The sequence below is a fragment of the Macaca thibetana genome, chromosome 20, assembly GCF_024542745.1.
Source record: "Macaca thibetana thibetana isolate TM-01 chromosome 20, ASM2454274v1, whole genome shotgun sequence".
Taxonomy (NCBI): Eukaryota; Metazoa; Chordata; class Mammalia; order Primates; family Cercopithecidae; genus Macaca; species Macaca thibetana.
In genome coordinates, this window is record NC_065597.1 from 57,860,660 (window position 1) to 57,875,897 (window position 15,238).

General features: G+C 46.0%; 3 protein-coding genes across 3 annotated transcripts in view; all 3 read right to left on the reverse strand.

The window, feature by feature from the left end:
- IQCK (IQ motif containing K) overlaps nt 1-15,238 on the reverse strand; it is a 959,718-nt gene that overhangs the window by 815,140 nt on the left and 129,340 nt on the right. The gene's annotated exons all lie outside the window — the stretch shown is intronic.
- COQ7 (coenzyme Q7, hydroxylase) overlaps nt 1-15,238 on the reverse strand; it is a 375,365-nt gene that overhangs the window by 44,779 nt on the left and 315,348 nt on the right. The window lies entirely within an intron of this gene.
- TMC7 (transmembrane channel like 7) overlaps nt 1-15,238 on the reverse strand; it is a 70,022-nt gene that overhangs the window by 22,010 nt on the left and 32,774 nt on the right. Inside the window, exons 6-8 of the mRNA XM_050775008.1 lie at nt 8,723-8,868; nt 2,958-3,105; nt 622-795 (exon numbers count right to left, since the gene is read on the reverse strand). Of these exons, the coding sequence (XP_050630965.1) occupies nt 622-795; nt 2,958-3,105; nt 8,723-8,868 (468 nt within the window). The remainder of the gene's footprint in view (nt 1-621; nt 796-2,957; nt 3,106-8,722; nt 8,869-15,238) is intronic.

Sequence of the window (15,238 nt, forward strand, 5' to 3'; positions counted from 1 at the left end):
GGTGGCGTATCCCTGTAATGCCAGCTACTAGGGAGGCTGAGGCACGAGAATCACTTGAACCTGGGAGGTGGAGGTTACAGTGAGCTGAGATCACACCACCACACTTCAGCCTGAGCGACAGAGTGAGACTCTGTCTCAACAACAAAAACAAAAAAAAAATTCTCTTAAAAGTGAAAACTGGGCAGGGTACAGTGGCTCACATCTGTAATCCCAGCACTTTGGGAGGCGGAGGAGGGCAGATCACCTGAGGTCGGAAGTTCAAGACCAGCCTGATCAACATGGAGAAATCCCATCTCTAATAAAAACACAAAACTAGCCGGGCATGGTGGCACATGCCTATAATCCCAGCTACTAAGGAGGCTGAGGCAGGAGAATCGTTTGAACCTGGGAGGCGGAGGCTGCAGTGAGCCAAGACAATGCCATTGTGCTCCAGCCTGGGCAACAAGAGCAAAACTCCGTCTCAAAAAAAAAAAGTGGAAACTGATCACTCTGATTTTCAGGTCTTGATCATATTAGCCAAACTTGTATCTCCATATGTAAAACAGAAATGACAATGGTACCTACCTCACAGGTTTTCAGTGCACTAGGCATAATGTCCAGCCAGAGTTCAAGTTAACTTACCTTTTTCATGTGCTCTTGAGAGAAGACAGTTGCTACATATATTGCATAAAAGCATGCCCCTAAAACAGCCAGAACAATACAGTTCAAAAACAGTCTCAAAGAGTAAATGCGTATTGTTTCTTCTGAGGTCCTTTCTGCTATTTTCTGCCGTATTCTTTCTTCCTCCAGATCTGCCTGAAGATAAAAGAAAATTCATTTGTGAGCAGTGGGATGAAGGGATACTCAGGGATAGAAACTGATTCATCACTCTCTCCCCACCCATCTTTAAGAGTTCTAGCCAGGCGTGGTGGCTCACTCCTGTAACCCTAGCACTGTGGGAGGCCAAGGTAGGAGGATCACTTGAGCCCAGGAGTTCAAGACCAACCCTGGCAACATAGGGAGACTCCATCTCTACAAGAAAGCCCAGAAGATTTAGCTGGGTGTGGTGATGAATGCCTGTAGTCCCTGCTACTCGGGACGCTGATGTGGAAGATTGCTTGAGCCTGGGAGTTCAAGTCTACAGTGATGTATGATCATGTCACTATACTCCAGCCTGGGTGACAGAGTGAAATGCTATCTCAGGAAAAAACAAAAACAAACAACAACAACAACAACTTCTTTTAAATATTCATCTCCCACAAGATACCATCCTAGACTTAGCCTAACTACTTTTTTTCTTTTTTTTGAGATGGAGTCTCGCTCTGTTGCCAGGCTGGAGTGCAGTGGTCCAATCTCAGCTCACTGCAACCTCTGACTCCCTGGTTCAAGTCATTCTCCTGCCTCAGCCTCCCGAGTAGCTAGGATTACAGGCATGCACCACCATGCCCAGCTAATTTTTGTAATTTTAGTAGAGACGGGGTTTCACCATATTGGCCAGGATGGTCTCAATCTCCTGACCTTGACCTGCCTCAGCCTCCCAAAGTGCTGTATTACAGGCATGAAGCTCTGCGCCTGGCCTAGCCCAACTATTTTTTATGTCTACTAAAGGCTTAAGTAAAGGTAGAACCTATTTAAGACTGCAATTAGGCTTTGCAATAAATGTGAAAACAGAACTATAAACTATCATGATATTACTTAAATATAGTATGTGTCATTTCTTCAAACAGCATACAGGTGAGGTGTTGTTATTTTTTCTTTTACACAATCTAGTAGTCTCTGCTTTTATTAGGAGAATTTAATCTGTTTGTATTTAGTGTAAGAAATAATAGATTTGATTTGATTCCTTCCATTTTATTATGCTTTTGATTTATTTGTCCCCTCCTTTGCTTTGATGGGTTTATTAACATGCTAGTCTTTTTTTTTTTTTTTTTTTTTTTTTTTTGAGACGGAGTCTCGCGCTGTGTCACCCAGGCTGGAGTGCAGTGGCGCGATCTCGGCTCACTGCAAGCTCCACCTCCCAGGTTCACGCCATTCTCCTGCCTCAGCCTCCGAGTAGCTGGGACTACAGGCGCCCGCCACCACGCCCGGCTAGTTTTTTGTATTTTTAGTAGAGACGGGGTTTCACCATGTTAGCCAGGATGGTCTCGATCTCCTGACCTAGTGATCCACCCGCCTCGGCCTCCCAAAGTGCTGGGATTACAGGCTTGAGCCACCGCGCCCGGCCGACATGCTAGTCTTTACTCCTTTCTCTCGTTATTCATTTGGAAACTCTTGTGTACTTTTTTTTTTTTTTGAGACAGAGTCTTGCTGTGTCACCCACGCTGGAATGCAGTGGTGCAATCTCGGCTCACTGCAATCTCCACCTCCCGGGTTCAAGCAATTCTCCTGCCTCAGACTCCCGAGTAGCTGAGACTACAGGCATGTGCCACCATGCCTGGCTAATTTTTTGTATTTTTAGTAGAGATGGGGTTTCACCATGTTAGCCAGGATGGTCTCGATCTCCTGACCTCGTGATCTGCCTGCCTCAGCCCCCCAAAGTGCTGGGATTACAGGCATGAACCACCGCGCCCGGTCTGTACTTTTTCATATACTCTCCATCCCACACTATGGTCATAACATTCCCTCCTTACTCCCATTTCTCCTGGTATAAGCAGTGTTTATGACAGGTCCTCCTCACGTGGAAAAATAACAGTGTAAAGTAGTAGGGTCTGGGGAAAGACATCACCTCCTTCCAGCCACTGTGTCCCCACCCCACTTCCCAGTTCCAGTTCACCAGAGCTCCTATTCAGGTCTAGGGTAATCAACCCTAGTAACGTGTTTGCTGTGAAAAGTTCTTGAAAGCTATAGAGGGGTAACTTGCTAAGCACCAGGGACAACCTGTCCCCCACCCCTGATTCTCTGAAAGCTGAAAACTCAGGCTCCAAAGGCAGGACCTTGCTGGTGAGGACCCCACCACGGGAAAACCCAGGAGCACTCACTCGGAGCTCGTACCGCAAGCTGCTGTGCTTCAGATCCGCCATGCTGCGGTTAGTGATGCAAAAGTCCCAGCCGGCAAAGATCTTGTTGCAGTAACTCTGAAAGTGCTCCTCACTCCGAATCAGGTTGATTTTGAATCCTTCCACCGACCTGACCCCAAAACACAATCATCCTTCTTATAGAAACAACAGCAAAAGAGAGTCCCCTGAACTGGCTGTGTCTGAAACTTAAAAAGTGAGACATAGCTGCATTTTTCAGCCCATTGCGACATGGTCAAGTTTGGGGCCATTCTTTTTTTTTTTTTTTTTTTTTTTTTTTTTTGAGACGGAGCCTCGCTCTGTCGCCCAGGCTGGAGTGCAGTGGCCGGATCTCAGCTCACTGCAAGCTCCGCCTCCCGGGTTTACGCCGTTCTCCTGCCTCAGCCTCCCGAGTAGCTGGGACTACAGGCGCCCGCCACCTCGCCCGGCTAGTTTTTTTGTATTTTTTAGTAGAGACGGGGTTTCACCGTGTTAGCCGGGATCGTCTCTCGATCTCCTGGCCTCGTGATCCGCCAGTCTCGGCCTCCCAAAGTGCTGGGATTACAGGCTTGAGCCACCGCGCCCGGCCCAAGTTTGGGGCCGTTCTAAATATATGTGGCAGCTGACAAGGTATCTCATTGTTGATCCTTTCCTTTACCCATCTAATTGCTTCAAACACAGCTAGAATAAAATCCATACTTTTTTACCCAACTTTTATTTTAGATTCAGGAGTACATGTGCAGGTTTGTAACCTTGGTAATACTGCATGATGCTAAGATTTGGGGTAGAAATGATCCCGTCGTCCAGGTACTGAGCATAACATCCAACAGTTCTTCAATCCCTGCCTCCCTCTCTCCCTCTCCACTCTAGGAGTCCTCAGTTTGTTTTGCTGCCATCTTTATGTCCATAAGTACCCCATGTTTAGCTTCTACTAATAAGTGAGAAAATGCGGTATTTGGTTTTCTGTTCCTGCATTAATTTGCTTTGGATAATGGCCTCTAGCTGCAACCATGTTGCTGCAAAGGACATTATTTCATTGTTTTTTATGGCTGTGTAGTATTCCATGGTGTTTATGTACCACATTTTCTTTATCCAGTCCTCCACTGATGGGCACCTTGGTGGATTCCATTTCTTTGCTATCGCGAATAGCACTGTGATGAATATACGAGTGCACATGTCTTTTTGGTAGGGCGATTCATTTTCTTTTAAAATCCAAACTCCTTAATACAGCTGAGAGATCCCTATGTGATCCAGCTGTGCCATCGCCTCTCCTCCCATGTAACTATACTTGCTTTCTCTCTTTTCTATAAATACACAAATTCCTGTTCCTGCCTCTGGGAAATTCCCACTACTATCTCCAGGGATGGTGCTCCTCTCACCCTCCCTATGGCTGGTCTCCTTCCCATCCTTCAGGTTTGGGTTCAAATAACCCCTTTGTAATCCCTCATCTCCCCATCTAAGGCTGTAACCCCCACTTCAAGCCAGTCCTTTTTATGTATTTATTTATTTACTTATTTTTGAGATGGAGTTCTTACTCTGTCACCCAGGCTGGAGTGCAGTGGCGCAGTCTCGGCTCACTGCAACCTCCGCCTCACAGGTTCAAGAGATTCTCCTGCCTGAGCATTCCGAGTAGTTGGGATTATAGGCGCCTGTCACCGCGCCCAGCTAATTGTCTGTATTTTTAGTAGAGACAGGGTTTCAACAGGTTAGCCAGGCTGGTCGCGATCTCCTGACCTCAGGTGATCCGCCTGCCTCGGCCTCCCAAAGTGCTGGGCTTACAGGCATGAGCCACCACGCCCAGCCCAGTCCCTTTTATTTAATTCACAGCAGTGATACTAACCTGCAATTATCTTATTCATCTGTTTACTGCTTGTAACTCCTTACTCTAACTAAATTTTAAATTCTTTGAGAGCAGGTCCCCTGGCTATCTTGCCACCTTTCTATCCATAATGCATGGACTATATACTTTGGTTAACATGCAACTGATGGATAAAGCAATGAATAAATGACTTAAATAGTATATTAACTATTTAGTGAGCACCTGTTTAGGTCAGATACAATTGTTGTGTATTTTTATTCATTCAAATGCTTTCATGGGAAAAATACGCCTGGCACTGGATATAAAACACCAGATGCCATACACAGTCCTCTGTAGATGAAACAGGTTATTTTTAGGATTTGCCAGTGAGGCATAAAGACAATAGAAATGGAAGGAATTGTTATGATCAGTCATTCTGCCAAAGGATTACAGCAAAGAATTTATGTCAGAACCACATGGAGTACTTTCCCCAAATCCAGTTCCCAAATGGTTTCTTACCTGAGATTTTCAATTCAGTAAGTCTCATGCGGGCTCCAGAAATACACCATGTTATAAAGCTTACGGTGACCCATCCCAGTTGCAAGCCTCTGATTTAGACCAGACCTCCATTTTATTTTTTATTTTTTGAGATGGGAGTCTCACTCTGTCACCCAGGGTGGAGTGCAGTGGTCTGATCATGGCTCTCAGCAGCCTGAACCTCCCCAAGTTCAGGTGATCCTCCCACCTCAGCCTCCCACATAGCTCAAACTACAAGCACGCACTACCACACCTAGCTATTATTTGTATTTTTTGTAGAAATAGGGTTTTGCCATGTTGCCCAGAGTTGGTCTTGAACTCCTGGGCTCAAGCGATCCACCCACCTTGTACTCCCAAAGTGCTAGGATTACAGGTGTGAGCCACCATGCCTGACCCAGACCTACATTTTACAGATGAGAAAACTAAGATCCAGAGGAAGGAAAATTATTTCTCTATATCCAGAGAGTTAGGTGGCAGAACTGGTGTTACTTTGATGATGATGATGATGATGATGATGATAATAATAATTTTAATTCAATAAATGTCTATAAGGTGCTAGGCACAGTGCTAAGGTGTTCATTCGCCTGCCTAGTTTATGTTAATCCTCCCAACAACCCTTCCAGGTATGCACATTTCACAGATGAAGAAAATGAGGCTCAAAGAGGTGAACTGACATTCTAGTCATGGTCTCTGGCCTACAAAGTCTATACTCTTTGTCACTCTGTGGCACATCCACTTCCTGGGCCATAGCAGGCCTTTCTCCCATTACATCACACCCAGCCCTCCCTCCATGGCCTTCCCCAGAAAGCAATCAAGGCCTTGAGCTTGAACAAGATTCATAGTTAGATTCGCTGTACAACTAACAAATCTTATTCATTCGGCCCGGCGCGGTGGCTCACGCCTGTAATCCCAGCACTTTGGGAGGTCGAGGTGGGTGGATCACGAGGTCAGGAGTTCGAGACCAGCCTGGCCAACATGGTGAAACCCCATCTTTACTAAAAATGCAAAAATTAGTCAGTCGTGGTGGAGAGCGTCTGTAATCTCAGCTACTTGGGAGGCTGAGGCAGAAGAATTGCTTGAACCCGGAAGGCAGAGGTTGCAGTGAGCCAGGATCAGGACACTGCACTCCAGCCTAGGTGACAGAGCAAGACTCCATCTTGAAAAACAAAAACAAAAACAAAAAACCTTATTCATTCTTCAGGGACCCTTCCAAGGCTTTGGAAGACTCTAGCAATGTGTTCCTATGGTCTTATTTGTTGTTTTATTTATCATTTACAAAACATATTTTCATACTCTTTGTCTTAAAGATGGCGCTTCCAAATTGTCTCGCCTGTAGGTCCATAAAACTTGGATCTCCCCTGGCACAATCACGGAACCCCAATCAACCAATGTTTACCAAGCATCTCTTTGCCCCTCAAAAGCAGCCTCAGGCTTCTGCTCATTTGTACATAGTACATTTGGGTGGGGGATGGACGCTTACTAGTTCACGTTCATCTCATAGATTCTGACTCAGTATACAAGTGCCAGGTTGGGCAATGGGGTTTTCCTTGCAGTGGTGAATCCTGGTCCTTATGGAGGGCCAAATCCATCCGCAGCACCCTGGTCTGTTCTGCACCTGTGATAAGGGGCTTCGCAGCTCCACGGCTTACAACACTGTGTATGCTCTCACAGGGACAATCAAGTGGGCAATAAAGAGGTCCATCCATGATACTGTCTGCGAAGAAACTCCCCTGGGGCAGAGATGGCAAGTTGTCCATCAAAAATTTGTGGTTCACCTTCTATAGTACAGTATCACTGCTGGGTAATGGCTGCCCAGCCAGGAACAATGTTTCCCGGCCTCCCTTGCAGTTGGTTATAGTCATGTGACTAAGCTGTAGCCAATGGGATGTGAGTGATGGACACCACTTCCAGGTCTGGCCTATAAATACCCTCTGCATGGTTCTCCTCCATGCCTTTTCCTTTCCCATTCCTCCGTGGGACCTTCGAAACCACATGCTGAAGATGGCTGAACTTTGGTCAACTTTAGTCCTAGAATACTATAAGAAGAATTCTACCACACTAACCTGTGCCCCTACCCAGAACTGTCATGTAAAAGAGAAATACAGGTTTTGTTTTTGTTTCATTTGTTTGTTTGTTTTTGAGAGTCTTGCTCTGTCGCCCAGGCTGGAGTGCAGTGGCACGATCTTGGCTCACTGCAGCCTCACCTCCCAGGTTCAAGTGATTCTCGTGTCTCCACCTCCCAAGTAGCTGGGACTACAGGTGTGTGCCACCATGCCCAGCTAATAAAAAAGAAATAAAATTTCTATTGTGTTTGGGTCCTTGTACCTTTTGTACCGGTTGTTGGGGAATTAATACTCTTCTCTTCTCTTGGGAATTGCTCTCTCTCCCTAAATCACTTGTCTCCCACAGGAAAAGCCATATTGTCATAGGACCCTAGCCCCTGGCCACAGCTGAAGGAGTGCAGTGCTGAGCACTTGAACCTCCAGGGGCTCATAGTAGACATGCTGCTCCCCATGGCCACGGTGGAAGGGTCAGGGCTGGAAACCTGAATGAAGCAGAAACAACAAGTTTCTTCTAAGGATTTCTGCACCTGTGACCCAGGAGGTCAAGGCTGATGCAAACTATAAGATGCCCTATTTCCCACCACTTAAGAAAGCCACCACTACACCAAAGAATTGAAGACGAGGGATTCTTGCTTTTGATGTTGTTCCTAAGCCATGGCTCCATCTTTGTCCTTCCTGTAATTTGAGTTTCCTCCCTTCCTTGGATCTGTGAGCCACTCAATAACCATCAGAGTTAGGTTTCTGCTACTTACAACCCAGTAGACACCTTGTTAACATACACACCAAAGCAAAGGAAAGGGTGTGTGTGCAGTGGGGTGGGATTGCCAGATGTGTTCAGTAGTGATTGAGTGGAGAACCCCACGCCAGGCACCGTGGCTTACACCTGTAATCCCAGAATTTTGGGAGGCCAGGGTAGGCGGATCACCTGAGGTCAGGAGTTCGAGACCAGACTGGCCAACATAGTGAAACGCTACCAAAAATACAAAAATTAGCTAGGCATGGTGGCACGTTCCTATAGTACTAGCTACCCAGGAGGTTGAGGCATGAGAATTGAAACCAGGAGGTGGAGGTTGCAGTGAGCCAAGATTGCACCACTGCACTCCAGTCTGGGTGACAGAGAAAGACTCTGTCTGGGAAAAAAAAAAAGAACCTCAGTCTGCTACTCCATCCCAGATCCTGACTTCTATTTCTCCCAGGTCTCTTCAGCTGCCAATGTACTCACAAACCCTTCCCCACAAAACCCACTACTGGACTCCGCTCATCCTTTAGGCAGTGGCCCCCAGGGCTCCCGTATCTCCAACAGCCTCCAGCCATCAAGGGTAATTCAGAGAGAATGCAAGGACAGACTTTACCTTTTCACTATCCAAAGAAGGCTCAGGGCCAGGTAGGCGATTGTGCTTATCAAATACGCCAGGGGCAGATCATAGGTGAAGTTCTGAAATTTCACCCCATCAATGGTGTAATGTCCGTAAAAGAGGCTAGTCTCCTCCAGGAAACCCTGAAACGAAGCCAAGAGCACGAGGTTAGACTGGTCAGCTCACTGTGGGGCAATCAGAAGAGTAGTCCCTGCCTCAAGGAACACAAGTTCCAGTGTCCCCTTTCCTCTCCGTATCCCCAGAGACTGGAACAGCCCCAGAGGCACAGGGAGTACTCAGTGTTTGGGAAATAAAGCACTGATAAAATCCTGGCATTAAAAATGCACAGGTGGGCCAGGCAAGGTGGCTCACACCTGTAATCCCAGCCCTTTGGGAGGCCGAGACGGGCAGATCACCTGAGGTCAGAAGTTCGAGACCAGCCTGGCCAACATGGCGAAACCCCCGTCTCTACTAAAAATGCAAAAAAAATTAGCCAGGCTTGGTGTTGCGCACCTGTAATCCTAGCTACTCGGGAGGCTGAGGCAGGAGAATCACTTGAACTTAGGAGGCAGAGGTTGCAGGGAGCTGAGATCACACCACTGCACTCCAGCCTGGGTGACAGAGTGAGATCCATCTCAAAAAAAAAAAAAAAAAAAAAATGCACAGATGGCCAGGCATGGTAGCTCACACCTGTAATCCCAGAACCTTGGAAGGCTGAGGCAGGAGGATTACTTGAGCCCAGGAGTTTGAGACAAGCCTGGACAACATAGAGAGACCGCTATCTCTACAAAAATTGTTTTTTAAAATTAGTTAGGCATAGAGGTGCATGGCTATGGTCCCAACTGCTTGGGAGGCTGGAGTAAGCCGTGATTGTGCTACTGCACTTGATAACAGAGCAAGAGCTTGTCTCTGAAAGAAAAAAAGCACATATAACAAGCCAAAACTGAAATTAACAATAAAATTCCATGTGCCATAGCATCAAAAAGAATAAAACATTAGGACTAAATTTAACTAAAGAAGTGCAAATCTTGGCCAGGCACGGTGGCTCATGCCTGTAATCCCAGAACCTTGGTAGGCGAAGGCAGGTGGATCACAAGGTCAGGAGTTCGAGACCAGCCTGGCCAACATAGTGAAACCCCGTCCCCCACTAAAAATACAAAAATTAGCCGGGCATGGTGGCACGTGCCTGTAGTCCCAGCTACTTGGGAGGCTGAGGCAGGAGAATCACTTGAACCTGGGAGGTGGAGGTTGTGGTGAGCCGAGATCACGCCACTGCATTTCAGCCTGGGCAAGAGGGCGAGACTCTGTCTCAAAAACAAAATAATAATAATTAAAGAAGCCATAAAGAAACAGAAAACATCCCATGTTTATGGATCAGAAGATCTATGGCCAAATTCCTCACATTGATTTACCGATTCAACATTATCCTTCTTAGCAGCCTAGCTGGCTTCCTTACAGAAACTGATAAGCTGATCCTAAAATTCATATGGAATCGCAACGCACCCAGAAGAAGAGCCAAAACAGCTTTGAAGAAGAAGAACAGTAAGGCCTGGTGGCTCAGAAAACTCTCTGACTTCTTCTCCTTCTTTTTTTAAAATAAAAAAGTAGAGATATGGTCTCGCCATGTTGCCCATGCTGGTCTCCAACTCCTGGGCTCAAACGGTCCTCCAGCCTCAGCCTCCCAAAGTGCTGGGATTACAGGTTTTGAGCCACTGCACCCTGCTGACTGACTTCTTATGGTAGGAATGACTGAACGCCTCAAATACCTCCTTGGATGGCAGGAAAACTCCAGGAGATTGAAGGAGAGAACAGATATAGCAGACACATTGTAGGTAGGTAGTACATAGTGGTTGCCTACGGCATTGTTTACAAAGGAAGGAAATGAGAGGAAAACTGAATGTCCATACAGGGATCGGGCTAGATCACTAAAAATCCATATGATGAAATATCAAGCAAGACCACGTAAGTGCACAGAGAAAGGTCAACAGTCAAGTAGGCTGTAAACCATGGGGTTAAATGTTCAGTGACCTCCGGGGAGGGATATTTTCACTTTTTTACTCTATAAATTCTGTATTTTTCGTGACAACCGTGCATTCTGTGTGTGTGTGTTCTTAAATTTATTGAAGCTGAGCATATTTACGTTATACAATTGTGCATATCTGTATTTTAAAATTATACAAGACAACCGTGCATTCTTATATTATTTGGGTAACGAAGTCATTTGTTAACTGGAAAAGAAAAAGTAGAAGCAGAAGACTCCATTCTCCTTTCAACTCTCCCAAAGGCCATAAAAACGTGTCCAACCAGAAGAAACCTGTGTGTGCTGCCAAGGGCTGATATCAGGGTTATCAGCAACCTCTCCCTCAAGACAATGTAGCGATTACAGGGCAAAGGTCTGCTGGGCCTGGAAAATGTTTTCTGATTTGATCATGAGCTTGGTTCAATTGTTTTCAAGAAAAATGAGCCCCTGTTTGAGCTCTCTGGCCCTCTTTCACTTGTGCCTATTTACATTCAGATTATGAACAATCACATTACATTAAAATTCAGTTTCCCAGCCACACTAGACGTATTTCAAGTGCTCAAGAGTTAGTGGTCCTGGGCCCGGCACAGTGACTCATACCTGTAATCTCAGCACTTTCGGAGGCTGAGGCAGGCAGATCACTTGAGGTCACGGGTTCGAGACCTGCCTGGCCAACATGATGAAACCCCGTCTCTACTAAAAACAAAATTTAACCAGGCGTCATTGCACACCCGTGTATTCCCAGCTACTCGGGAGGCTGAGGCATGAGAATTGCGGAGGCGGAGGCGGAGGTTGCAGTGAGCCAAGATTGCACCACTGCACTTCAGCCTGAGTGACAGAGTGAGACTGTCTAAAACAAAAAACAAAAAGCCAGGCGCAGTGGCTCACACCTGTAATCCCAGCACTTTCAGAGGCCAAGGTGGGCAGATCACTTGAGGTCACGGGTTCGAGACCAGCCTGGCCAACATGGTGAAATCCCATCTCTACTAAAAATAGAAAAAGTAGCTGGGTGTGGTGGCGGGCGCCTGTAACCCCAGCTACTTGGGAGGCTGAGGCAGGAGAATCACTTGAACCCAGCGGCCAGAGGTGTCAGTGGGCCGAGATCGCACCAATGTACTCCAGCCTGGGCAACAGAGCGAGACTCTGTCTCAAAAAAACAAACAAAAAAGAGTTAGTGGTTCCATTGTTACACAGCACAGGTCCACATTCTCCAGATCATTGCAGAAAGTTCTCTTTCAGACAGGTCATTATCATGCTTACTTTATTGAATGTCTATAATCAAGCGCAGCTAACTCTCCTATAAAATTTTTCCTATCAGGAAGAAGGTTACAGTATGCGAAGAAACTTTTTTTCTTTTTTTTCCACAAACAGAAACTTTTCTTGTGGGATGTAATCTAAAGAAATGGGGTTAACAGCAGCTCTGGGATTTGATCCTAACTTTGCTTTCAAAGGCAGTGTGACCTTGGGTAGGTCACTGAATTTCTTTTCTCATTTGCACAAGTCAACATTTGCATGGCTTTTATCTTCTAATTTGCATAGTGGACATTTGCACAGTTTCTGTTTTCTCATCTGCATAGTAGACTTTTTTTATTTTATTTTATTTTATTTTTTTGAGACAGAGTCTTTCTGTCACCCAGCTTGGAGTGTAGTGGTGCAATTTTGGATCACTGCAACCTACGTTTCCCAGGTTCAAGAGATTCTTGTGCCTCAGCCTCCCAAGTAGCTGGGATTACAGGTGCACACCACCACGCCAGGCTAATCTTTTTTTTTTTTTTTTGAGACGGAGTTTCGCTCTTGTTATCCAGGCTGGAATGCAATGGCTCAATCTCGGCTCACTACAACCTCCGCCTCCCGGGTTCAAGCAATTCTCCTGCCTCAGCCTCCCGAGGAGCTGGGATTACAGGCACCAGCCACCACACCCAGCTAATTTTTTTGTATTTTTAGTAGAGATGGGGTTCCCCATGTTGGCCAGGCTGGTCTCAAGCTCCTGTCCTCAGGTGATCTGCCCACCTCGGCCTCCAAAAGCACTGGGATTACGGGCGTGAGCCACCATGCCCAGCCATGTACTTTTTTTTTTTTTTTTTTAACTTTTTTTGCATAGTAGACTTTTGAACAGCCATCCAACAATTCCTCTGAGTTGTTTTTAGGAAAACATGAGATCAGAGATGTAAAAGGATTTTTTCAAAATCAGGCGGGGTGTAGTGGCTCACACCTGTAATCCCAGCACTTTGGGAAGCCAAGACAGGTGGATTGCTTGAGCTCAGGAGTTCGAGACCAGCCTAGGCAACATGGCAAAACCCTGTCTCTACAAAAACACACACACACACACGCACGCACAAATTAGCTGGGCATGGTGGTATGCACCTGTAGTCCCAGCTACTCAGGAGGCTTGAGGTGGGAGGATGGCTTGAGCCTAGAAGCAGAGTTTGCAATGAGCCAAAATCATGCCACTGCATTCTCTGATCAACAGAGCCACACCTTGTCTCAAAAAGAAAAAAAAAAAAAAAAAAAAAAGGTAGGGGTGCTTTTTCAAAATCAAACACAGTGGACAAATTCAAGGCTTTCTACCAATTTATTCAGAAAAGTGGAAGCTCAGTGGTATGGCATTTTTGTTTATTTTTTGTTTTGTTTTGAGATGAACTCTCCCTCTTGTTGCCCAGGCTGGATCGTGCAGTTGTGTGATAGCTCACTGCAGTTTCCGCCTCCCGGATTCAAGCAATTCTCCTGCCTCAGCCTCCTGAGTAGCTGGGATTACAGGTGCCCCCCACCGTGCCCAGCTAATTTTTCTATTTTTAGTAGAGATGGGGTTTCACCATGTTGGCCAGGCTGGTCTTGAACTCCTGACCTCAGGTGATCTGCCTGCCTTGGCCTCTCTGAAGTGCTGGGGTTACCGGCATGAGCCATCGCGCTCAGCCGGTAAGGTATTTTCATATCAGTAATTTTCAGAAAGTATTTCTGAAAAAATAAAAGTACTTATTTGTATTTCTCAAACACCTAGAGCAGTGGTTCTGAACTGGGGGTAATTTTGTCTGCTAGGGAACATTTGGCAATCTCTGGAAACATTTTTGGTTGTCAGAGTCGGAAGAGGGCAGTGCTGCTGGCATCTAGTGGGTGGAGACCAGGGATATAGCTCAGCGGGCTACCATGCACCAGATAGGCCTACACAACACAGAGTTATCTAACCCACTGGGCACGGTGGCTCATGCCTGTCACCTCAGTACTTAAAATCTCATTGCTTTTATGGTAGCTCTAAAAGGTTTTTTTTTTGTCACCTTCTAAAAAAATTATTTTGGCCAGGCACAGAGGCTCACACCTGTAACCCCAACACTTTGAGAGGCCGAGGCAGGAGGCTTCATCGAGGTCAGGAGCTTGAAACCAGCCTGGGCAACATAGTGAGACCCCACATCTCTAGAAAGAAAATTAAAAATTAGCCAAGTGTAGTGCATGCCTGTAGTCCTAGCTACTTGGGAAGATCATTTTAGCCCAGGAGTTTGAGATTACAGTGAGCTATGATTGCACCACTATACTCTAACCTGGGGAACAGAGAATGATCCTATCTCCAAAAAAAAAAAAAAAAGAGTATCAATAGTGCCAAGTTTGAGAAACCCTGGTCTGAAGGGCAAAGATGACTACTTTTCATAGCTGCAATCTTATTTGCTGAAAAAAGTGAAATTAAAAAATGAAAAATCACAAAATCTTTTTTTTAAGATGGGGTCTTGCTCTATTGCCCAGGCTTAAGTGCAGTGGTGCAGGCTGCAACCTCAACCTTCTGGGCTCAAGTGATTCCCCTACCTCAGCCTCCAGAGTAATTGGGACTACAGGTGCCTGCCACCACGCCCAGCTAATTATGTTTATTTTGTGTAGAGATATGTTGCCCAGGCTGGTTTCAAACTCCTGGCCTCAAGCAATCCTCCTGCCTCGGCCTCTCAAAGTGTTGGGGTTACAGGTGTGAGCCACTGTGCCTGGCCAAAATCATTTTTTTAGAAGGCGATAATAAAAACCTTTTAGAACTACCATAAAAGCCAAGAGATTAATTCCATTTTAGAGTTGGGGACTGGTGGTGGGGGATGGTAACCTGGGATTGACTTATAAGGGATTTCAGAGAATCTTCATATGCCCATGTACATGATATGCAGGTATGTGTGCATATCATCTGAAAGTGTGAGTTTGTACATCACACATGTCCCTGTGTGTAATTTCTGGAAAACAAGAGCCACATCTTTCATGCACCCAGTCTGGGGCTCCAAAATGTTCGGGTTTATCAGTGTCAGAGAAATTGTAAACATTCTATCTGGGTTCATTTTCACTGAAGCTTCCTTCTGTAGGGGAAGTCAGCATCTTGTTGCAGATCAACAGAAAGGTTGAAGGACTAGAGGCCGGGCATGGTGGCTCACGCCTGTAATCCCAGTACTTTGGGAGGCTGAGGAGAGTGGACCACCTGAGGTCAGGAGTTCCAGACCAGCCTGGCCTACATGGTGAAACCCCATCTCTAC